We start from the raw sequence: 26,205 nt of genomic DNA on the forward strand, positions 1-26,205 counted from the left end.
AAGCCACAAAACTCTTCCCTCCCCCAACCACAAGAAAGTCTCTATTGAATTGGTAAGCACTCTATGCATAGATTGTCTAAAGCCCTAAAATGAATTACTCCTTCAGAAAAAGAAATAAACATATTGAATCAGGAATGTGTGTATTCTGTGAACCAAGTGAAGGGAAGCAGTTTATCAGTGCAAGGAATTCTGGAATGTGCAGTACACTGGCCCTTCTCCAAGGACACACACACCACAAGACAGCTCAAGCACCAAGGCTCACAATAGCTTTTTTTTTGTGCAATGGATGTTGAATTTGCATCCGGAATGTAGACTGTGATTGGGCAGACTCAATGTCATGACAACATGATATTAATGGGAAGGGAGATGCAGCAAAGATTTCTTATCAAGAAACACATGCCAGAAATCTTCTATAACTTAGCAACAGAGGAACAACAAGTGATATTATCTTGAAAAGCTATGCAACTAAATAAGTACTGGGTCCAGTGGTTAGCATTGCAGATTTGGGTTTGATTCTGACCAGAGTACTACCTGTGTGTAGTATGTTCTATATTTGAGTGGCTTTCTTCCTAGCCCTCCACTGTCCACACTGGGGTGTTCATGCCTGTGGTAGGGAATTTAGATTTTAAGTTCCACTGGGGCAGGTTATGTCCCTGCAGAAGAATATACTAGTGCTGAATAAAGGATAGTGATTTTAAAAATAATAGATTTAATGTTCAGCTTATTCTATAAATGGTAAATAAAATTCACTAAATATTTTAATTCATTAAAGAACACCAGTCTCCATAATATTTTACTTAAGTCCCCGTTTGCTGACATGGAAGGAGAAAAGTTGTCACTAGGTCATTTTGAATTCAAGACAGTCTTTCTCTCAGGCATACAATTTTTAAATCTCTTCTAGCAGGAAGTGTCAAACCTCACCGTGGCAAATCTGTGGCTTAAAAGGAAAGTATTGTGGTTATGTGTTACGAGCAAGCAGAAGTTTTATTTCATTCTTAATTTTAATTTAATTTTTAATTATTAAGGCCAATGTACAGCCTTTTGAAGGTCAGGGAACTGCACGTGGCCCTTCAAGTATATCAGGTTGCTCATCACTGATCTATTCGCTAGGGGACAGAGACTTCACAGAGGTAAATTCAGGAACCAAGATTATGAAAAGGCAGCCTATAAATTCACAAGGAACTAGTGATATCATTGAACAATGGAAGTTAAGAAAATAAATAAGCATTTTGTATGAACTAATCCTTGCATCTAGCATTTTGCCTTCACTGACATAGGCATTCTCATCATGGAACCGTTCTAAGATGAGAATTTTGGCACAAGTGGGTGCAGTCTGTTTACCAAGAATATCCAGACACATTATGCAAGCCTGAAGTTTCATTTGGCACAATACCCAAATAAAACCATAAGCTCCTAGGTTCCTTTTATCACAAGTGTTTTGAATAATAACAAAGCTGTGCCCTCTTCCAGTTTACTCAAGAAACGACACATCCAGGACCTAAGTATTCAAAAGAGTACCAAGGAGCTAAATATTGTGGCCACAACTTCCGAGTCATTTGAACAATGAAGGAGATGATGAGCTTGAATACCTTTTTATGTTGCTCACTATGGATTTCAGAACAATGACAAAAGACGGAAGTCAGTTACTATGTATTCATTATGGAAGGTAAACATCAGTGACACTTGCTAAAAAGAAGAAGAAAAAATAATAGCTGCTGGAGAGAGATCAAGGGTGCCCAGGAAAGACAAAACAAACACAACTGCTGATCAACAGGAAGAGGTGCTTCCTTAAAAACATTCAGTTTAAAAAAAAAAAATCTAAGAGGATGATTTTAGTTATTTAGGTTAAAATAAGACCTCAGGTCACAGATGAGTAAATATCAGAAAGAGCATTTCAGCAAGTTGCACTAGTATTAAAATGTACCCCGGCACTGAAATACATTGGAGGCAGTATGGAGTATGCTGCCTAGCAATTTACTTTGAATTAGTGACAATACAGAGGCACTTTGCGATTATGGCTTATAGTGAATTACTCTGCCTCCATATTATGAATACTGGCTCAGTACATAGAATGGTTGCCTCCACAGGGGGAAGAGCACCACTGATGACACTTCTCACAATAAAGCGCTAGGCAGCATTATCAGGAACATTGATTGGCACAGCCCATAAGATCTCTGCCATCGCTGCATGAAGGCAAGAGACATGCCTTCAATTGTACCCCAAATGCAAATCATCCCCATATTGTAAGAATGAACACTGTGAGGAAACGAATCAGTTTTAGTTGCAGACTTCATGTTCTTAAACACATTTCTGCAAGTACTTGTCACCCACACAGTTTACATGAAGGGAAAACTACCCAATAAATTTAGCAGTTCTTTATGTACTGTTACATGAAATTCTCACAATCTCTATTTCCAAATCCTCAACTGGGTCCCAGAATCTGTTATTTTTCTCCCCCAGTCAGATATTTAATACATTCTGCAGGGCTCACAGCACACTAACTGATTCATATCTTAAAAATGATAAATGAAATTTGTGTTACATAGAAACGCATTTTAACCCACAATCTTTTTGCATCAGTGTGTCAACCTTTCCTGTTATATTTTGTATGATTTGCTACTCTTACTGTCTGTACTGCAGTTTTGTGGCACCTTACAAATAAATAATGATGACAACGACAGGTGACCCTGCAGCTTCCACTGTAACACTCAATCAGTGGCTTCCTACTTGCCCCCCATATACCCTTTCGGATGCCCTATCTTCTCTTAAATAATCACATTAATGGACAGGTCACTGCTCCCACAAGATTTGCTCTCTCCTGAAATACTCTGTGTTGCTGTGAACATTACTATGATCTGATTGGCTTCAGGTTGCTTTATCTTCTCTGACCTTAAAAAGGAGGAGACAGACAAGCATGAGATAATAATTAACCGAAAACCTTTGACCCTAATGAAATACACCTTAAAAAGGGCTAAACAACGCTGCACTCCAAGAAGCAAATTCAGCTCCAAATATGTAAAGTTCTCAGATAGTGCTAATCTAGACATTTTTAAGCACTTGACACTTGTGTTATGCCTTTGCAAATGGAAAGCAATAGGCTGAAAACCCCTGTGTATAGGGATGCTAAATGTGAAACATTTCTTAAAAAGAATATTTTTTTTTCATGTTACAAATTATATTTTTCAAGTTTATTAGGTCACACAAAAGGAATTTTAGTTTGCACTCCATATTATCCCTCCAAGAGCTTCAAGCTATCTACTGCTACAGGAGATTAGCAGTCTCAATGGATTCCTCTAGACGCTCTTAACAGACTGAAATAGAAAAGTGACAGACGTCTGCATTCTATAGCATCCTGCGCCTCGGTTTGACAGCTTATCTTCTGGCAAGGGCTACCTTTCTTTCTACCGAATGAATACTTCATCCATTCTTTCCCTCTGACACAGTGCATACTTGGTCAGACCACAACCATTTCTTGGCCGAGTCTTGCTATGCCTTCCCTCCTGACCAGAAAAAGCCAGTTATGCAGATAAAAGCTACAAGCACTGCAGAATTCAAGTCATATTGTAAAGCAAAAAACAAGCTCAAAGAACACAGATTTTTACAAGACAGATGTAAGTATATATGAAATAACTATTAAAGTGGCAGTAATTATTAAGGATCACAAAAACTATCCAATATCAAAAGGGCACTGAGGATCATTCACAAATTCACTTGGGAAATCTTTATTACGATAGAACATTAGGTATTTCCCGATGCATCTCAATACAGGTTATCTTGTGTGGTCATTTGAGGCCTTGTGCATTCATTGAGTGTCCTTCAATAGACTAGAACTGAAAATCAGATTTACAGATGGAAAAGAACATCCCCATATACAACAGACTCACCTCAAATCTGATGTACAGGTTTAACAAGATCTGGCATATATATTTGCAATGATTATGAGTAGCTATTCTCTATAAATATATTAACACACCTACATATATACAATTTCATTTGCATTCCAGGTTTAGACCCTTAGGGGTGTATTCAATTGTGAGCGTTAACGCTGAAAAACGAGCGCTCGAAAAATATTACCGTTTATACGGTAATATTGCGTGCGAAAAGCGTTAATACGGTAGTTTACTCGCGGAATTTCAGCTCGCAGCTCAGGGAGCAGCGAGCTGAAATTCCGTGAGTAATTACCGTATTAACGCTTTTCGAGCGCTCGTTTGTTAGCGTTAACGCTAACAATTAAATACGCCCTATAAAGCGTATCCAATTCCCACACACAATGAACAGAGTTAAGCTAGCCAAATTGTGGGACAATATTCATGAGAATGTAGCCCATCATCTCCCTAGGAGACATCACTTGCGGTCACAAAATGGCCGTCCCCTTGTGTGTAGGAGACAGATAAACAGGAGTCCTAGGTGTATAAGGCTGACGTAGTGACCAAGAACTTCTAGCAGACATTACTTTAACTTCTCAGCACGGAGTTTATGAATTCTATTCTGAACACTATCTGTATTGACTTTATATGTTCTCCTTGTGTTTGGGTGGATTTCCTCCAACAATCTAAACACATGCTGGTACGTTAATGCTATGATGCTTGAGGGGTAGACAATTTAGACTGTAAGCTCCACTAAGGCAGAGAATGATGTGAAAAAAAATTGGCAAAAGATTGTCATTAAAGCGCTGTGCAACAGGACTAACTTTTAGACAACACTCAACTAGTAAAGACTATACCCAACTAACGAAACAAGTGCAATAGTTCTTTTTGCTCTTACTGGATAACTTTATAAAATGTGGACTGCTGCTAAACATGGAGGCAGATGAAGAGTCCAGTTCTATAGATACCAAACTACAGGTTTGGGGCCTTAGAAGATATTATTGTGATACTGCAGCCTACTCAAAGATCCACATTCTCGATTGCATGACATCTATTTAACAGAATCAACTATACATAGTGGAGGTAGCCATTTTCGACTGTATCTAATGGGTCCACTTTAAAACATAAATGCAACCACCTTATGAAAAGCATGACAATACTGTCATGGTAAACTACCATTGTCACTTTAGAAAAAAGATAATATATGGTATGAGCAGAACTGCATAAAACTAATTTGTAGAATTACCTAATGCACTGATATTGATTAGAACATGTCTCATTGCTTTATGTTGGATTTTGCAGATGGTGAATTCCTAATCATACTATACAATAATTACTTATCCTCTAGAAGGAAGAGCAGCAAGACATCTTTGAATAAAACTGCTCCACAATAAATGGTTGAGGATATGACAATGCAGTATGTATATCTGTCTGAAGCTTGGGCTCCCACTCTAAGACTCTATCCAGCAACATTAGTGAAAACTTTTCAATAGAGCATAGAGTGAGCAAGATATATGCGTATGAAGGGTAAATTTCTACCGTAGAGATGATCAATAGAACAGTTTATAATGCACTAGAACCTGCCCAGCTCTCCCTAGCAGGGAACAGGTAATGTAACTCTGCATTGGTTCAAACTGCCACCATAGCATCAAATATGTGGTTCATATGGTGAAGAAAAATTGACATTGCTTGCGAGCATCCTTAAGAAAATTGTGGCTAAGGAAGGATTTCCTCTACAATTATATTTCCTTTTTCCTCCAGATAGAGGAGAATACAGAGGAGTGAAATATTGGTTTAGACTATAAAATGGCAATGTCCACTGTGCATAAATTATGGGTACATACAACAGGGTGTGACAGTCTTATTGGCACATTCTGCAGTAGTCACATACCACATTAAATACTTACGTAGATGAGTCCTGAGTAATATCTATCCTTCAAGTTGTGGAGCACGGAGGCCTCATTTAAGCATGTCAGCTCTGCCATATCCTCAACTTTGGAGAACTTGGGTGGGTTCATCTTCTGGATGTCATCTTTGTTCACCATCGCCTTCTTGCCATTTTCAGCTAGCTCCACTACCACCTCGTCCCCTCGCTCCTCCTTAATGCTAGCCGCCTCAAACCCATGACGTTCTGATGGCACCCACACCAGTTTCTTGGCTGTCCAGTCAGCCTGGGTGGCTGGATTGTAGACCACATCACGGTCAACAAAGAGGTATCGCTCAGGGTCATCCTGCCCCACTCTTTGAGCCATTATGACTTGGGAGTCTCTAGGAATCACCTAAGGAAACAAGACACCATGGTCAATTATATTCACACAAATATATAATTAGGCACCAGCTGTACATTTTTAGGCACCATAAGTATCGGACCTTCTTGTCTAGCCATGCCCTAAAACCGCAATTCTCAAAGTGTTCAGACAAACCTGTACTTCACAACATAAGTGTAGTAGCAGTAATTATAGATTTGTCATGAATTTTAAATTTACTCATATCAGTATGACACAACATCAAAAGTATTGGGATCCACTGTTTTAAATTATTACATTTCTGAAACCACACCTAATTACCAGTAACCAGAGGTTTAAATAAGTTGTCCATCCAAAACTAGTAACAGTTATGGAGTTCATAGCAGGAGTTTTGAAGGTGTATTGATTGATGCATCAGATATTAAGGCATGAGATTAGACAGTACTGCAGGTAATCAATGAGGTTGCTGCACAATCCTGGAAATTTCAATTCTACTTATGCTCTGGTTGAATCCCCTTCATGAGCAGCTATTTTCACACATTACACACAGACAGTTCACAGCCTCTGTTAGGATTTGCAGATCAGCCTTGAAAATCTGAACACACAAAAATAACAGAGGCTACATTACTTCATTGCAGTTCATTAACATGTATGTTGCATGTCTGCGTATTAAAAACTGCATGCGGAGATCTAAACTAATTTGCTTGAGTCCATGCAGCCTGCACACTTCATGTGTGTCCACATTTAGATATCGCTTAGGGAAATAACAGATTCGTAACTGAAATGACAGGTTTTAAAAGAATCTCTAAAATGTTGACACTCTACAAATCATAGCTCCAAATCTCCATTCACTACGATGGGTAAGTGCCGCACTTAGAGCCAGTATTTTAATCACTCAAGTGAATAAGCCTTAACCTTACAGCAGTGCTTCCCCCAAAGCTGCCCCCACACCTCATCAACAGAGCATGTCTTAGATTTCTGTAGGTCATATTGTTAAGGCTATAATGATTCGACTTGTGGTCTTGTGAGACAGTCCAATGTATATTCCCTGTTGTTGAGGCCAGCTTTAAGAACCAGTACCAGAATAGCTAGGAATATCTCAGAACGACTTTTTTTTTCTAGTCGAGAACAAGTTTTGATAATAAAAAAAAAAACATTTGATTTTACAAAAAAAAAAAAAAAACAGCCTTTGTAGTTTCATATAACCAACAACAAATATTTGCTTGGCAGAACCTTCAATATAACCTTTGCCCTTAGCAAGGGTCACTGAAGTGCTCCATAATTTGAAAATCGCTAGTGTGTTTAAAATGACAGCATGAAACCCTTATGAAGGCCGGCTGCTGTAAAGTAATCCATTACTGGATCTCCTGGGCTGCTGTAAAGTAATCCATGGCAGGTCCACGTTTTGTCCCGTAGTGAGACAGCTTCAGTTGGCTAACGTAGAGGTACACTGAAGTCTGTTCACCAATGGGAGCAGCAATTGAACTTCCACAAGTTATTGCATTGCCCTGGCGAAGGGACACTAACACGTGGCGTGAAAATGGACTCAACCTACTGCAGTCTATTGCTGGCTTCCCTTGTGAAGGACAGATTTCATAAGAAGCCCCACAACTAAGAGGATGCAGGTTCCATCAAGCAACTACTAAAGAGGAGTAATATATTTATAACATTTTTTTACAAAAGTGAAATTGTCATTTAATTTGAGAAGTACATACATTACTGGCCTTAAAATAAAAATTTATGATGTTGACATATAAGCGCTCAGGCTTAAGCTTTAATGACATGTTTGATCTGCCCAGGAGACAACCTACTTTGACAAGAGTAGTGTTTTTCTCTAACAGTTGGGGAAGTAGTTAGTAATCAAGCTGGATATAGTTTTCTCACATCACAATACGAACACCAAATGACTAATGACTAACATTCAGCCATCACCTGTCACTGCTTTCCTAGCACATGGAACCTTGTAAAACTACAGGAAGCCAACGTGTGTATGTCATCCAAGCTTTTAAAGAACCATAAGATCATCTCATTGCACTTTACACACACCACCCAGAGTCACTTCCTCTGTTCAAGAAGCTTCATCATAAAATCAGAGCGAAATACAACAGTAACCAGGTCAGAAAATATACATATCCCTGTGGGACTACCCAATTATCAACCATATTTTTTTATTCAGAGATTACAGGATAGAGCAATGGTCCTTCATTTTAGCTTGGAGGCCAAGAGGAATACTTATGACAGCTGGTGCAAATTAGAAAAGTTACACTGTCCATAACAACCAATAAGATATAGGTTTTAATTTTTTGCATTAGAAAAGGAGAGTTAGTATAAGGTTGCTATAGACAACACAATCTCTTTCCAAGCACCAGATTTCATAACTATCCCCTGAAGTGTTAACATGCCATGTTACTAAGAGACAGTTCACAAAACCATATTGGAGTCATATTCTATTGCCTACCACCAATAACTATAGACCGGTCCAACACTGTGCCAGTGCTAGTCTAGCCCACAGTACATAGATGTATATCATGAATATAACTCCCTGCAAATGTGCTAGATATCAGTTCAAATGGGCAGGTAGTGAAATGTGTCAACTTTTAGCAGGGCTGTATTAGACTAACAGGAATAAAGATCTTTTAAATTAACATAATGAATAAAGCAACAGTGGCATAGCCATTCAACCTCAAGATTTCACTGCTTGAAAAGAATTAACTATTACGAAGAGTAAGAATTAAATCCACCTTGATTATAAATTTGCAAGCATTGTACTATTAATGATATATTCTTTCTGGAGATTAAAAGGTTAGAGACTTGTGGAAAGATTACAAATGAAGTCATGAATTTATAAAAAAAAAAAAAAAAAAGCAGATTATCTGCTGCATATTAATTCATACAGCCATGCAGAGGTTAAGGCACTACAATGTCCCCAACCCACATAAATAATGAGTGGCTGCTGCTGGAATGGGTATGTTTCTCAGCAGACAAAGCCAGTTTCTCAGACCAGAAAGCGACAGCCTGCAACAAATATTTTGGATAAGACTGGCAGGTTGGGGGAGATGTTGCACAAAGAGAAGCAATGAATGTTTCTGAAGGTGGCTAGAACAGCATGGATAGTTACAAGGCATATGGCGACAAGGCTCGTAAAGAATCCAGGTGCAGGTATAAGGGGGAAAAAGAATGCTGCCCTGGCCCACTGGTTCTGATTTGTACTGCTATATTCCTCTAGGAGGTGAGGTGGGGGAGTACAGAGGAGGGGGCTAGACGGAGAAGAGGAGGACTGAGAGCATGGAAGCTGCTAGTCATGATGTAGACAAGCTCTTTGTTCCCTGCAAGCTGCTGCAATAAGAGATCTGAGCAGCCACCCTTCTAGCTGGGTAACCGCTCCACATTTGTTCCTCGAATTTAACCCTTTTTCTGTGATCCCCTCCCCCAACAGGGTAAAGCAGCCTACAGGCCTGACTGAAAACAACTCAATAGCGAGGCCTGGGAGTCACCCTGCTTAATTCATTTGCTTGCAATAGGGATAAATTCTGCAGCGAGGACATGGTGCTTGGATTAAACAGGTCTAAACGTAAACAACCTCTGATGGTCAAATGGGGTCGCATATCTCCATAAGGTAGGGCTGAAGGGAAGCTTATACACTATGTCCCACACATATTCTGCCATATACATACGAGAGCACACGGGCAGGGCCCGCAGCACATGGACACCAGACAGGGGTAAAGATCAAGCTGTCCTTGGAGACACCTTTTAAGGCTAAATATCAGACCATATTGCCAATTAAAAACTTTTAACTTTTCTCCTGCCATAGGGACCAAGGGAAAGATAGCGGAATCCACAAGGGTAATGAATGGGAAAACACCAGTTACCATTAGGCCATGTTGTAAGAAAATGTCCTAAGGCAAATCTGAACACACCTCACCTATACAGGGCATGAAAGCCATATTTAACCCCGATTGTACAGAAGCCCTAAATGAGTAAACACAAAATGATTGGATTACAGAATCTAGGATTTAAGGTCATGACTTATTAACTTATAACACTTTCAGAAATAAGACAATCATTTAATGACAAAATGACCAGCATACAGAAAGGAATGTTTTACTCTCCCCCATAAACAGGTAGTGAATGGAATCTTCATTAGTGGGGTTAAATGATGGCAAGTCCCACTGTCACCCAAATGGAATTGGAAGGACATAGCTGAGGGTGCAGGGAGTTAAAGGGTGTACTGGAAAGGCATATGGAGAATGAGAGGTATTTGTGATAGTCTTCAGGACACATAACTGATATGGATAGGGCTAGGAAATACTTACCAAAGAATTCATATTTAAACAAATAATTTCATACTTAAATTCATAAGCACAAAACATTACATAATTGGTATAAATAATAAAGTGACAGTTTGGGTATCTATTGCAGAGCACATGCATGTGTGCGATCTGGACCATGGTGGGTATGTTAGAATTAAAGAATGATTTCATAGGACATTATACCTACCAAAGGGGTGGGGTGCATACTAGTGTGCAAAGACAGGGGTAATTCTGCACTCTTACACGCATGTTTGAAACGTAAAATGATTTTGAGGTTTCAGTGGAATATGATGAAACCAATCCTGTAGTATGAAATCTCTAATTATTTTGCTATTATGTCTAACATCAGATTACAAAAATAAATACTCCAAACAAACTATGAATAGTATTATATGGGCATACAAATCATTTGAGCAGGAGATATTTTGTATTTCAAGAGAGAGGGGGGTATTCAAGGAGGGGGGTTTCTGCAAACAGAATTCAGGGATGGGTATTGCCTACAAATTATTAAAGAGGAGAAATGTCTGGGCATAGAGTATTTGCCAGGAATGTGTTCTCTTGGAATATAGCAATTGGGGTGTGATTTCTGAGCTAAAATTTTAGGATATATTTTGTGATCACCATATATTTCGGGTTTAGGGTATTCATCTGGCACAGAGTATTTGAGAATGGGGTGATTTCCAAACACACATGACCCACTAGAGAATTGCATTGGAGTCAGTGTACTTAATAAGGTCAGATTGTTACTTTGTGCAATTGTATTTAGCAATCAATCCATTGATGGTATTTTTAAGGACAGAATTTGAATTATTACTATTGGGGTAGTTGTATTATATGATGGATATGAATGTCTTATATCGTGCAGGTAAACAGACAGCCGCCCACCCCAGCATCCCCTCTTACCAGCGGCTCCTGGGCTCCCTCGCTCTGTGTCTGCGCCTCCCGGTAACCGCCAGCCCGGCCCCGTCCTTCCAACCCGTCACCTCAATAAACCACGCCCACACGACACCAAACGGGGTTTACCAAACCTTTCTGTCTCCACCATTGGCCGATACTTTCTATCGCCCACCCCCTTTCCAAGCTATGATTGCCCCGTTCACCCATCAATCACGCTGAAACCGTTACTTTGCTCTTGCCCTTTCCCTCTCCCTCTCCATCAATTTTTCTCCTCTATTACCCGCCCACCCCTGGAGGAAGGCGGCTGTCAATCCTCGATGTGTTACTTTTATTGGCTGAGGTGGTTTCCATGGAATCTAGCATGGAATGGGCGTGGCCATGTGGACCGGGTTGCGCACGGTTGATTGACAGCAGTGTGAGCCCCCCACGTGGGTATAATGCTTATTACAGGTAATAGCGCAAAAACAGTGGTTTCTACTACAGGTAACATGCTAATATGTCTTTGTATTGTGAGAGGAAACGAACATGGGAAAAGCATACGAACTTCACGCAGATAGCATCCAAGTCTGTGTCAAACCCAGGTATCATCATCATTATTTCTATAGCGCCACTAATTCTGCAGCGATGTACAGAGAACTAATTTACATCAGTCCATGCCCATTGGAGTTTACAATCTAATCTCTCTCTCTCTCTTTTCTCTCTCTTTTCTCTCTCTTCTCTCTCTCTTTCTCTCTCTCTTCCCGAACATGGTCTTATCTGTGAGGAGTTTGTATGTTCTCCCAGTGTTTGCGTGGGTTTCCTCCCACACTCCAAAAACATACTGGTAGGTTAATTGGCTGCTAACAAATTTGACCCTAGTGTGTGTTAGGAAATTTAGACTCTAAGCCCCAATGGGGCAGGGACTGATGTGAGTGAGTTCTCTGTACAGCGCTGCAGAATTAGTGGCGCTATATAAATTGATGATGAATGTGGGCGTAAGCTCTGATTTCTCCTGTGTTAACCCCTTCATAACTTGTATAGATTGATGCTATGGCCATTCTTCTGTGAAAACAGCTGTTTATGGCTGAACGCACTTTTGTAAATATACCCCCTGTGACTGGATCACTTATAGATAACTTGTGTAAATGTATTTTAATTTGTGGTGCAGTGCGCACTGTATATCATTGCAAATGTACTGATTTTTATATTTCAAATATATTGGTTCTGAGGCTGTATGCCATGTAGGAGGAAATTTGTTTTTGTAACTTCTGAAGGCAGGAAATCCCATGTTAATTAAGTCTTTTCATCTCAGAGTGACCAAAATATCTTTTTTGTCTGAATGCACAGCAGGGATTCGTTACCTTATTATCCTGTGTAGCTTTTCTATCCTCTATCTTAGAGAGAGATAGGAATCCTCTGAACAATGTAAACAGCAAGTGATTTGGGAAATCACAGATTGATGTAAATTTTGTTAAAGTTTAAAACTGTGTTAGCGCCAAGTCTAGAAAATATTACATCCCGATGGTAAAAATCTGCTGTAATATCTCAGGCTTTGTGGTGCCAGCTAGGATCAGGGGCTTGGTTACTCTCTGCCAACATGTGTCTCAAAAACTGTATAAAAAGAACCCTGTTTGACTATGTTATGCATTATACCATCTGAGCCCCTGGAGATCACTAGTCCCACTAACTAGGGTGTTACTGTCCTTTAAGGCCTTCTTGAGCTAATACATATAACTGCTTCAGGATCCTGCTTTTGACACCTACTTACCTGCTCTAATTCCTGATGATGATGATAATGATGATGAATTCTTGTGACCTACAGATTAGACCACTCAAATTCTTTATCCAGCCGTTCTGAGACTTGAACCCAGCGTCTAATAACTACGTTCTGCCCACTACCCTGCCGCTCTGGCCAGTGTGATAGGCCAAGGGAACCATCCACAGCAACCCTGATCTGAAGGAAGAGGTCAGAGATACCATTCCAGTTTTCCAGTTGCTCAACAAGGGGGTACACTAGTAGCAAGAGCTACCCAGAAAGAAACGGTTATAGGTTGGCGGTGAAGGAGACTAGTGGTGGCAGCAGAGCCCCTCCTACTGCTTTTAGAGGGGTGCAACCGGGATAAAAAAATAGTGGGTGGTGACAACGCAAGTCCATTCGGTCCCCAGCAACATGACAGTTTGGCATAGGTCAGCATTGGCTAACCTGTGACACTCCAGGTGTTGTGAAACTACAAGTCCCAGCATGCTTTGCCAATATATAGCAGCTTATTGCTGGAAGGGTATGCAGGGACTTGTAGTTTCACAACACCTGGAGTGTCACAGGTTAGCCAACACTGGCATAGGAGGTCCATCCTGTCAAATGTACTTTTGCCCTAAATCATATAGCATTTTTCACCACACCGTTGTCGCATTGATTTATCAGTAAATAATAAATCTGCTTCCTAATCAAAAAACGAGTGCTGGCGTGTTTGTTTACGTACAGGCTGTTTGTTGCTATATGTGATTTTTCTGCCTCTGAATCTGACTGTCAGGGCTTAATATTATATAATCATAGTTATTGTTAGACTCTTGGTGTAAATTCAGTGCACCTTGTATACATCATCATCATCATGATTATTCATGTTTACCAAAGCAATTTAGAGATTGTATAAATGAAGTAATATTCACTTTTGTCTGTCATTAATAATATATATGTATGTGTGAGTACAAATGTGAAAGTACACAAGTTTACTAGTGTTTGTACAATGTATGTTAACTTGAGTGACATTGGAATCCATTGGTTTCTAAAGTCACCATAACAACTTGTGTTCAGGCATGGTGCAGACACTGCTTCATTTTCTGCGTTCAACACACTGGGAATGGGAACTCTTTGGTGTACTTCATTGAAATTCCCCAAATGCAAGTGTAAGCACTCGTTAAACACAACACATCAAACATGTTTACATTTGACATGTGGTATCACTGGCATTTGAACTTGTGTTGTTCAAACCCCATTAGGTACCCAGCATAAATGTGGTAGCTGTTGCTTCCAATGCCCATACCCACTTTGTGCATCAGTGCGGGTATCGGCATATACGCATACTTGCTGACTTTTAAAACAGATGACACAGGAGAGGACATGGTGATGTCACTGAGGTCTGCGCCCACTGTTATGCAATACTGAAATTCACGGCATTCCATACTAGGGGGAGGGGTTTCATCATAGTTGCCTACTCTCCCAGAATGTCCGGGAGACTCCCGAAGTTTTGTGAGTTCTCCCGGACTCCTGAGAGAGCAGGCAAAAATCCCGGATCCAGCTGTCTCCATTGTTGAAGATGGCTGGGGGCGAGGCTAAACACGACATTGTGGCCCTGCCCCCTGCTGTGATTGGCCGAAATTGCATAGGATTGACAGGGGCGGCGCCTAACGGGACACCATGCGTGGCCACGTCCCTTCGACGGACCCCCTCCCGGACAGCTGCCTTTAAAAGTAGGTATGGGTTTCATTGCACGAATCGCATCATTAAGCTCCATCTCCACCAAGATGCCTACTCTTCCTCCTCCAGGAATTTTGGGGAGAATATGCAGGTATGGATATACAGCAGGGCATGTGACTACTATGAACAGCTGCCGATTATTCATTATTTGGATAATTGCTGTGTTCTTATATATGTATATAGCTTGTTCTGATTCTACACACACACAGTATATTTAAATCACCTTCAAATTATACATGGATATTAGAAGTGACTGTGGACCACATAAAAGCATGAGAATGTAGGCTGAATTGTTTCTTACAGGTCACAGAAATCCGAGGTTGAAAAAATACACTGAAAAACACAGTCAGTATTAAGGCTTTAACATCACATACTACCCAAGACCATGACAGTGTCATTGCTGTGATGGTTGTCGTGTACTGTACTGCCTGAATTATGCAGTAGGTTTGCTTGTCTGACACATGACCTAATTTTGACTGTCAGATATTTACTAATGATTTGCAGCTATGTGAAAAACACATTAGCAGATGGATAATAACATACAGTTGTTGATTCCATTTATAGTACATGTACCTAATTATTACCAAGATACTTCAAGGCCTCACCTCCTGAACACAGCTTGGCAAAATACCTTTCCCTTGAGGGGATTTGGTCCTGTTTACAGGGGAGCACAGGAAAGAAATGACCGTTTCACATTCAAACTAATGTCACAGTTCATACTCACGTCGGAGGTGACTATTGAGGGGAAGCGTAAATCGGCCAAATCAAATCAATGGGACTTTGCCAAGAATATAACTTGATGACCTCAGATGGGATCTCTAGGTGAGCGAATGTTCTTTAAACCCTGCATAGGGCAAGACATTGGGTATTTTTGACATTGGTAGAAGGCCAAGATACTATTCTTTCCACCTCTTCCTACTTCCCTCTCCCCCTGTGTGAGCTGGACACCTCCCACGCCACCATCTCATCAGCCCCAGATGGAGGCATCCCTGCCACCACACTTCACCTCCGTCATTCTAAATTCCTATCTTGGCTCTCTAAGTCAATATCTTTAGAGGTGCTGGCATTCCACTGAGCTTCGCTGGATAAAGACCCTTGGTAACATGGACTTTATCCATTTTAAATTCATCCTTATTGTGCTGTATTCTCTTTTGCCAAATAGTCCTTCTTCAAAACCCTCATCTGCTCCCAGTCGAACAACCCCATCGCCTCTTTTTCAACATCAACTCCCTTCTCTGTCCCCAGCCCCCTCCCTCACTGCCACAACTTTGCTTCTTCAAGGGGAAAAATGAATTGTTCCTTGACCTTGCTCTCTCCCACCTCCTCCACTCTCCTCTGACACTTGCAGTAACCTAACCCAGCTATTCATCCTCTCCATCTCTACAATCATCTTTCCTTCCACCTTCAAGCACGTGCTCATAACTCCTATTGTCAAGAAACCATCTCTTGACCCTGCTTCTTAATAAAGCTTCCGGCCCATTTCCCAACTCCCACTTCTTTCCAAACTTCTCGAACACCTAGGGCCTGATTAATTAAGGAAAGTAAAGCAAAAAATAGGAGTAACTTTTCACCTTGGCAAAACCGTTTTGCATTGAAGGGGGATTTAAATTTCAAATGTGATGGCAGATTTATAGTTGAGGTAGGTTCTTCTATCCAAGATCAACTTTATATTTCAGTGTAAAAAAAAAGTTATAAAGTATTTGTGTGGTACATGAAAAAACTGCCAGTATTTAGATTATGTGCAAAATAATAAACTAATTTGCGCCCCTTGCATTGCAGCATGGTTTGTCCATGAGAAAATGTACTTCTTTTTTTGACTTACTTTCTGTTCACTCACTCTTTGACTCCTTGCAATCAAGCCTCTGTCCTCTCCGTTCTGCCCTCTCCAAATTGACTAATGATCTACTCTTGGCTAAGTCGAAGGGCCACTTCTCCCTGTTCTTGCTCCTTGTCATCTTTGCTGCTTCCAACACAGTTGACCATTTTCTCCTCCTTGACACCCTTCACTCACTTGGCTTTCACAAAACTATCCTTTCCTGGATTACCTTTGTCCTCTGATCGTTCTCTCAGTGTCTCTTCCTCTGAAGCTTACTCAAATCCGCTGCCTCTATCTTTTGGGCCCTTTTCTCTACTTACAACTCCACTTTTGCTCAACTCATCCACTCCTTCGGCCTCTAATATCATATCTATGCCTTTGACACATCTGTATGTCTGACTGTCTCTCTGCCATCTCCATTTTGATGGATGGCTGCTACATCAAGCTCAGTGTATCCAAAACTGAGCTTATCATCTTTCCACTGTCCAGCGTCACATCCCCTCCTCCTATCTCCCTTATGATTGATGTTGTCACCCTCTCCCCTGTTTCTCATGCACGCTGCCTGGGGGTCATCATTGATTCCGACCTCAATTTAACACAACCAGTCCTGTCACGTCCACCTTTCGTAACATTGCCACGATTCACCCTTCCCTCTCCCTGGATGCTACCAGCACAATTGTCCACACTCTCTTATCTCCTGCCTTGATTATTGCAATCTCCTCCTCTCTAGCCTGTCTCACAATTCTGACCCCATGCAATCTGTCCTAAAAGCAGCGTTGCATCTAATCTTCCACTTCTGCTGAGCCTCTCTGCAAAGCCCTCCTTGGATTCCACATACTCTCCAGAATACAATAAAAGCTGCTTACCCTCTCCTGTTAAACCCATTTTACCGCCTCCCCCTCACCAGACATGCCCCCAAACCCTGATGTTTCAAGCACTCCCTCAAAATTCACATTTTCACACTTGCCTACCCCACCCCATCCTAAGGGGCATATTTAATTGTCGGCTGAAACGCAGAATATCTTGCGCTCCGCGCATTATTACCGTTATCACGGTAATAGTGCATGTAAAACCCGTTATTACGGTAGTTTTCTCGCTGGATTTCAGCTCGCAGCTCCCTGAGCCGCGAGCTGAAATCCAGCTTAATGGTAATAGTTTTAACGCGGTGGGATATTCAAACAATTGAATATGCCCCTAGGACAGTTTCCACCTGATGTTCCATCTGCCCTTTCCACTCCGTTCCCTGCGTCCATTTGTCTCTAATTGCTACCCCACCCCATCCTAAACTCCCTCTCACTCCACCTACCTCTTCCTCTATCTTCCCTGCATCCCTATCATCTCCATTTCCTTCCCTTCCCTGCTTGAATGTTAACTGTTTATGAGTTTGACCCTGTCTACTTCCTAGTCATTCTTTGTACAAGTTGTGTCTTCTAATGTGTCCCTTGTATGATGAAATAATTAACTATAAGACACTTAGGGTAGATTCAAATCTTAAAATATCCGCACGAGGTGCCTCCAGAGTGGCCGCGAGACACCTTGAGCGAATATTTTTTTACAGAAGTAACGCTCATATTTGCTCACGTCCTATAGAGGTGCGAGCAAAAATGGGCATTACTTTTTACCTTTAATATCTGTAAAAATCTGTGTCCGATGTTCTTATGAACACTGCGTACAATTGAATCTGCCCTTTAAAGGCTGATTCTAGGCTGGACGTACACCGTTGGTATAGTGTAAAATCTGCAAATATGTACTGTGCATGCCTACAAACATGCCGCACACATATGTCCAGTTCAGCACTATGGGGAAACAACGGCTGCTGTAAATGTGAATTTCTGGGTTCTAGAAGTCCGTCCTAGTTTTTTCTGTTCTGATATCACAGTAGGTTGGCTTAAGGTCAGTGCATGCTACAGACAAGAATGGTCAATTAACAAGCCAGGTCAAAAGTCCAACAGACAACAAAATAAACACAACACAGTGCCTAACAGCCAGTGAAAGTGGAAGAGTGTGCTGCTGAACCAATACCAATAAGTCAATCAGCCCATGCCTTCCATGCTGATCAGTGAAGCTAGCTATGCTCCTGAGTGTCGGGGAATTTAAGTGATGTCAAGACAACCAGTGTAAATCATTGAAATAAAGTGAGATGTAGTTAAATGCCTCAATCTGCCACTGTTTGTATCCCAAACTCTATTCATAATCCTGACACCCGGCCTTTTTTCACAAATGCTAATAAGAGTTTATGTGGACTGCCTTTATTTAATTTTACATTTTCTGTTTTTATTTATTTTGGTTTATTTATGCACCTCCGATGTGGTATTTCATATGGCCAAAACACGCCTGCTAAATTGGGAATGACTGTATCAATTGAAGTTAATTAGAATTATCTCACTCCTGCGTTTCATGAACAGAATTAAGTGTATTGTTTCTACCCCACATTCTGCTTGGAATGCTCTGTCCAAGCACTGCCCATCACAGGACTTCAAAAATGTGCCCCTCCTGTGATCACTGATATATTGCTGTGCTAAACCATGTGCATTTCTTTAAAACATGCACAGCTGCACAAACTCCGTCTTATGACATCATCAGGCAGGATGAAATAATTTTCATAAATTGCCTTCACTATCCTAAAGAGCTTACAATCTAATTTTTTCAACATAGAAAATAAGTCTATTTCTGCAAATTAGTTCATCATTTTGCATATGCTAAATACTGGCTGTTGTTTCATGTAGCACACAAATACTTCATAGCTTTATTTATACTCTGAAATTTAAAGTTGATCTAGGATATGTCCTACCCCAAATAAATAAATAAATATATATATATATATATATATATATATATATCTATATCTGTCCCATTGTGTATCAGTAAATATAAAAAATCCTCTCCCTCTTCCTCCTGATAGGGATTAGATGCCACAGGCACACCTTGCCTCAGCATCTCCTTCCCACTGGCTGTTTGGTTTCCAGGGGCGCTTATGTGCAGGTATTTTGAATAATGGCTACATGGGCAGCACGGTGGCTAAGTGGTTAGCACTTCTGCCTTACAGCACTGGGGTCATGAGTTCAATTCCCGACCATGGCCTTATCGGTGAGGAGTTTGTATGTTCTCCTCGTGTTTGCGTGGGTTTCCTCCGGGTCCTCCGGTTTCCTCCCACACTCCAAAAACACACTGGTAGGTTAATTGGCTGCTAACAAATTGACCTTAGTCTGTGTGTGTGTTAGGGAATTTAGACTGTAAGCCCCAATGGGGCAGGGACTGATGTGAGTGAGTTCTCTGTACAGCGCTTGCGGAATTAGTGGCGCTATATAAATAAATTATGATGATGATCACTCGGTAGACGCATCTTGGCTGCAAAGTGCTCATCTCACAGCAGTCGTGATCACCTGGGAACGTTCTGATTGACTGCATGCATCTATTTAGCGCAGGTTGTTTCTTTCACTGCCTAATTATAGGTGAAGTATCTTAAGCTCCTGTAATTCTTCAACTGGACCTTCCTGCTCTCTTCCAGCTTGGATTGGACCCTGACTTTACTGTTGCTGTCTTATCTTACCTCTGCCTGGTCCTTAACATCCACGGAAAGCCACCTCCCTGACCTCTGCCTTAACTTTAACCTCTGTCGCCTACCGTGTCCTCTTCCTAGACATTGTCTCAATTTCTGCCATCAGACACAACCTTGCATCTGCCCAGTCCACTGTAGTTATTCCTCTCTACCTCCACTGGACTGTCCACCACCTTTCTGCCATTCCTGTCTACTTCCTGAGCATTGAAGAGCAGCTCAGCTGTATGGCAAACAGGCTGCTGAAAATACAAATGGCAGTTTAGCCTAGGTTCTTCTCTTTTAGCATCACGGTAGGTTGGCTGAAGCCCCACTGGGACATTTTCTGTAAAGTGCTGCTTACTATGATGGTGCTAGAACAATAAAAGTCCTTGTACAACCTTACAACTAGTGGTATGTGCTTCAGTCTAGCACTGTGGCTATATATTGCAGATCCCCCACCCATTTCTAAGTTGCCTACACGTCCCAGAGGAAAAAAATGAATATAATAAGAGCTCACACCCTGGTGAAACATGCCTAAAATGGGAGAAAAGAACAGGCTTTAAAGGGGAAGTTTAACATGAAAGCAATAATATACTATTAGTACATCCCGTGACCACCTGTTTGGGAGACGGAAAAAGAAGTGCTATACTTTCTAAATATAATTGACCTGAGTTCTCCTTTAATAATTAAAAAAATATTTATATAGTACAAGTAAAAAAAAACGGCTGTTTTTTGACTGTTGTTTCTTATTTTGTTATATACAAATTCTAGACACCCCTCTATTTTTGTGTAGTGAAAGGTTAGACACATGTAGTCTCCACCAATGCTTGCATCTAATGTGCTACACTCAGTGATTGGCTGGTATAACAAGCTTTACTTCAGAATTAGGGGGAGACCTCCCACACTTCCAAGATAGTGGCAAGTGTGTGGCAACTGCCCTGCTGCCTTGATGATGTGAACTATGTCATTAAGCCCTGCTCACCCCCACCTCTTCCTCATCTCTGCATCTACCTGAAGCAAGGTAGGAAAAGTAAGCAAGTATGCCTTACATATAGAGAATACATGTCCCGTTGGGTCTTCTCACTTGTATTAGTCACACACTATTTGAGATGGACCATGAAATATACTAGGCATCAGTGCGAGTCAGCTCTCTCATTTTGCAATCTGTGTCTCACTTTGTTTACATATTGGAAATCTCGCATAAGCAGCTCCAGAGCAGAGCATTCCTACAGCCAGATACCGTGGGCCATGGTCATACAAGGATAGCTGGACATACAAAGATGCCATTGTATATATTTGTACATATTCTAATAGAATCATCTCATGAAGGTACATTGTGCTATAAATAGAATTTTACAGACTCTCAATTTTTTTTTCCAGGACAAGATTAAGGACAAGTCTGATTGGCAGATGCCTAAGATACAGGGAAATTTTCCTGGACAGCGGCCCAGTTGCCCCCCTGGGCCTTTGTAGGTCTGCAGTTATGAGATGGACAGCGGGGCTGCACTTTTTATGAGCTGGGTAGTTGCTGATCTCTCACTGGATTCTGGATACATCATTATGGCTTATTACACTGCTTGCCCTCCTGTAATTTATAGAAGTATGATCCATAGACTTCTATGCAATAGAGCCCCCAGTGACAACATTTTTACTTGTATAGCAATACATTAGACCATTATTATATACATAATTCACTTTATTTGGAATCAGCTGCAGACTTTTAGTGTCCTGTAGTCAGCTCGTGTCTGATTCAAATCTGTCCAAAACATGTCAGTCTCGGAGTCGAACAGATGCACAATGCTTCTTATATTAATTTCCATACAAGCTGAGTAACCCTAAATTTGCCTATGTTTACTGTATAGCTTTTAAAATATACCCATCACCTAAACACAGCGGAGAAGCCATTTTTTGAACTGTACAAATTTTTATGAAATATTAGCCTATCAATTTATTAGGAACCTGTGAGATCATTGATAGTGCAGCCTATGAAATCATCAGGAATGTTATGCCTCAGTGATGTCACTGTTTACTATCTGAATGCACTGCATTTAAAAGGGATGGTTTGGAAGGCTTCACATGATGGAGCAGAATGGGTAGTCATACCCCTGGTTTCAATTATCATGACTGTGTTTCTTACAGAGTTGGTCCAAGATCAGTCAGCTCCATTAATCTAATAGAGTAGAACAGGGTCCCCATAATGGGAAGCTCTCAATGTATACAGACAGAAACACTTATAAACTGTTCTACAAGTATTTATGTAGAAAAGGTGATGTACCCACCAATCTGATGCTGTCATTTTCTAGTACAATTTTAGAAAATGGGCAAAGACACTTTTTTTTATTTTTCAACTTACGTGTGGTGCAGTTTTCAGAGGTGTCCCCAGTATATTTCATTGGCAGCAGGATGAGTGTTATAGTTGTGTAGACCCTTTTGGGAGTTCACATCAGGACACACATGCTGATCACGTAGAAGATATTTTATGTTTCACATATGATATATATGTATTTAGGCTAATAAATTGTGAATAGCACTTATGTCCCAGTCTGCTGTAAGGGAGCCAAGGTCAAAGGATTATCTACCGCTGACGAGCACTCTTATGCTCGGGAGAGGGGAGGTGGGTATTTCTGGCATAAGGAACCAAATATTTGAAATGGGCTCTCATATCACTAGGAATAAAAATGAATCCCGTTATTAACTGTTCACACTGACAGGCTGACGGAGAAGAGGATTATTGGTGTAGTCCAGGAATTTAGGGATATGGGAGAGTGGGTAAGATTTTGATGAATGGTGGCCGATTGAGAAGTCCTCTGAGTATCCGTCTGCACACCACTCTCGTGAGAATTCAGGCTGCCTCAGTAATGTATTGAATAACCAGCTCCTGTGGTTACAAAGAAGTGGACAAGTGTTACAAGAAGCAGGACAGAATATCATTTTGAAACACAAGAAAGGCAGCGAAACAACCCATAATAATAGATAAACAAAATACATTTCACAAAAAGGACAATGGGTGTCCGATAAGAGGAATGCAGATTTTGGAGACGATATGGGGGACACATACCTGTTGTGGGGAGGGGGGGCTGAGATTTTGCACCAGGCCATAACAGCAAACGCTCAGATGCATATTTTTAGTGATTCTACTTGTCCTTTCTAGTGAATATTTGTGGACTCTTAAAAATATTATTAAAAAAATAAAATATAAATAGGCTGTTAGCTTTTCAGGGCAAATCATCTGCTTTCCTGAAATATGCCAAACATGCAAGAAGTTTTAACGACCATTTTAAAACACTTATTGACAGTGTCTGTCAGATTTTTTTATTTTTTTTTACTATCCTGTAAATTTTACATATTTCACATACAGTTGTGACCAAAAATATTGGCACCCTTGTATTTTTTTTCAAACGCAAGTTGAAATAAACAACAGTATTTGGTCTCAACAAGTCTTTGTTAATATTACAGAAATTTTGATCGTGAATTTAATACTGTATATCCATTTAAATCAGAAAATGAATACTGTGACAGGATGGACCGCCTATGTCACCCTGTCTGTAGTTGCTGGGAACCGGCTGGGCTTACTTTGCCACCGCCCCCTTTCGTTATTCCGAATACGCCCCTCCTGCCGCAATAGGAGGATCCTGCCGCCACCACTCATTTATGGCATCCAGAACCCCGTTCCTTCTGGGTAACTGTCGTTGCTAGTGTACTCCCGTGCTGGTACACTTGGGCTGGTACCCCTGACCGCTTACTATGAATTAGGGTGCTGTGGATGGATCCCCCCTAGCCTATCACACTGGCCAGAGCTGCTGGGTAGTGGGCAAAGGGGTAGTACTAGGAGCTGGGTCCAAACTTCAGAACAGCTGGAGGACGAATTAGATTTAGGGTCTAATCTGTAGGTCACAGGATTACAGCAATATTGAAGAAGTTGTCAAGCAGGGTCTTGAAGCTGAGAGTGATGTTTATTTCGCTCAAGTGTCCTGACAAGGACAGTTCCACTGATTAAAGGTATCGGTGGTCAGGTCAGATGGTACATCAGAATGATACATTTCAGTGTACAATGGCTCTCTTTTTATACAGTTTTAGACACGGACTCACAGGCTATTTTTAGAATCAGGATTCAATTTGTTTACTCAAACATGGATTTACATGCAGTGCAAAGCTAACAATATTTACGCTTATCTGTGATATCCTAAAACCTTGCTGTGATTTCCTGCTTCTTATTTTGGACACAGTGAACATCTGACAGCAAGTCTAATTACCCCTTCCTTTCCCTTAATGGGTATTGGACAATCACATTGAAAGGTTTATTTAACATGAGATTAGCATGCGTGCTTTCTTCCAACAGTTGCAGAATATACATTTCCTCAAAAGAAAAAGAATTCCCCAAGAAAAGTTGAAAAACCCCAAACAAGGCATTTCCTTACACCAAGATACACAAGACTTCCTAAACAAAGGCTTATTGTATCAGATATATACATCAGAAATAATACATTTCTTCTAGCAAGGTTAAAACCAACAAGTTTCTTCCCTGGTCTTAGAAATAAAGATTTCCCTTACTAAAATATACACAATATCAAAAAAATAAGTGCATTTGCAATTATATAAATAAGCACCCTGTGCTATTTCCTTTAAATACATTTATAACATAAGTTACTTATAAGTGATCCAGTCACAGATACCCTAGACTTTGTTAGCACAAACTTTATTACTTTGTCCAAAACAATAATCAACTGCTTCCTATAGTCATGGGTGTGCTTCCTGCACATTTGTACTGGCAGGTTGGTACAATCTTCTTTGGCAAACTGCTCCAGTTCTCCCTGACGAGGGGTGCCTTTGGACTCATTGTTGGCCACTTCAAAACAGTTCAGAGTCTTGTCTTGAACCTTTTTTGTAGGTGCTTTTTAAAGTGTGTTTGGGGTCGATTGATTCAGCTTTCTGACTCTGGGTTCAACATTGTGCTCCTGGTAATCTTCAGATTTTATGATACTATGTACACATTCAAGGCACAGCAACCCTAGAACATCACTGAACATACTCCATATTTGACTTTAGGAAAGGTGTTCTTTTTATTTTGCTTTTTGTAAACATAGAGGTGATTGTGTTTTACCAAAAAGCTCTATTTTGGTCTCATCTGTCCACAGGACATAATCACAGAAGGAATTTGGCTGTCAGGTGTGTTTTGGCAAACTCCTGTCTGGCTTTCTTATGGTCCTCCTAACATATAACCCCCATTCATTGATCTGCCAACGGACATCATGTTGTACCTTGTGTCTGAAGGTCAGCTTGAATTTGTTTGCACTTGATCGAGGTACTTTTTCCGCCATTTGCACAATTCTACTCTGCAATCAACTTTTCTCTTGCAACCACATCCAAGGAGGCTTGTTACTTAAATTGTGGGCCTTAAGCTTACTAAAAACATTGCTTATGGTGGACACAAGAACATCAGAATCTCTGGAAAACCATCTGCTTGAAATCTAATTATTTCTAACGACTTCTAAAGAGGACAATACTTTTGTCAAGCCGGTTTAAGGATTTCAGGGAATAAGCTACGACTTACTAAAATGTTCAACCTTTTGTGTTTTACTTCACCACAAACCAAAGAAATACATATGTGGATACCAGAATATTTCAAATTCAACAGTTTCAGGAATAAAGCTTTCGTTATTAGGAAAAACTACAAGGATGCCAATATTTTTGACCACAACTGTGTATACTCAAATTAAATCCTGACCATGTTCATTTTTGGTAGCCTGCATCCATATCACCCAATATCTTAAAAGCAAAAACCTTCCCCATATCCACCAAGGTGCACCAATCAGCTGTCTGATCACGCCATTAATCCATTCAATCATGGCTTCCTTTTGTCAAAAGCCCCAGCAGTCTGAATGGGAAGATCATGCAGGTATTATTTTGTTTGTACTGTACATCACTGTATTTGCAGTACATAAATATATTATTCATACAATACGTCGTTTTTGTTTTTTTAGGGTCTGATATTCTCCAATTTTGTGTCGTAAAAAATAAAATTCTAAGCTCTGTACGACAGACATTAAGTACGTGACTGGAATCATGGCCAGTGCCCGT

General features: G+C 40.6%; 1 protein-coding gene and 1 long non-coding RNA gene across 3 annotated transcripts in view; one reads left to right on the top strand and one right to left on the bottom strand.

Moving 5' to 3' along the window:
* Nucleotides 1–11,428, bottom strand: part of MYH10 (myosin heavy chain 10) — a 107,175-nt gene extending 95,747 nt beyond the window's left edge. For both annotated transcript variants that reach the window (XM_075216940.1, XM_075216938.1), the window contains exons 1-2: nt 11,326–11,428; nt 5,774–6,145 (exon numbers count right to left, since the gene is read on the bottom strand). In XM_075216940.1, the coding sequence (XP_075073041.1) occupies nt 5,774–6,118 (345 nt within the window). In that variant the 5' untranslated portion in view covers nt 6,119–6,145; nt 11,326–11,428. The remainder of the gene's footprint in view (nt 1–5,773; nt 6,146–11,325) is intronic.
* Nucleotides 11,429–11,616: 188 nt separating this feature from the next.
* Nucleotides 11,617–21,967, top strand: LOC142160307 (uncharacterized). The gene is made up of 2 exons (XR_012693150.1): nt 11,617–11,769; nt 21,508–21,967. It is a non-coding gene; the product is annotated as an uncharacterized LOC142160307 (long non-coding RNA).
* Nucleotides 21,968–26,205: the final 4,238 nt, after the last annotated feature.

Source organism: Mixophyes fleayi, chromosome 6 (assembly GCF_038048845.1).
Source record: "Mixophyes fleayi isolate aMixFle1 chromosome 6, aMixFle1.hap1, whole genome shotgun sequence".
In the NCBI taxonomy this organism is placed as follows: Eukaryota; Metazoa; Chordata; class Amphibia; order Anura; family Limnodynastidae; genus Mixophyes; species Mixophyes fleayi.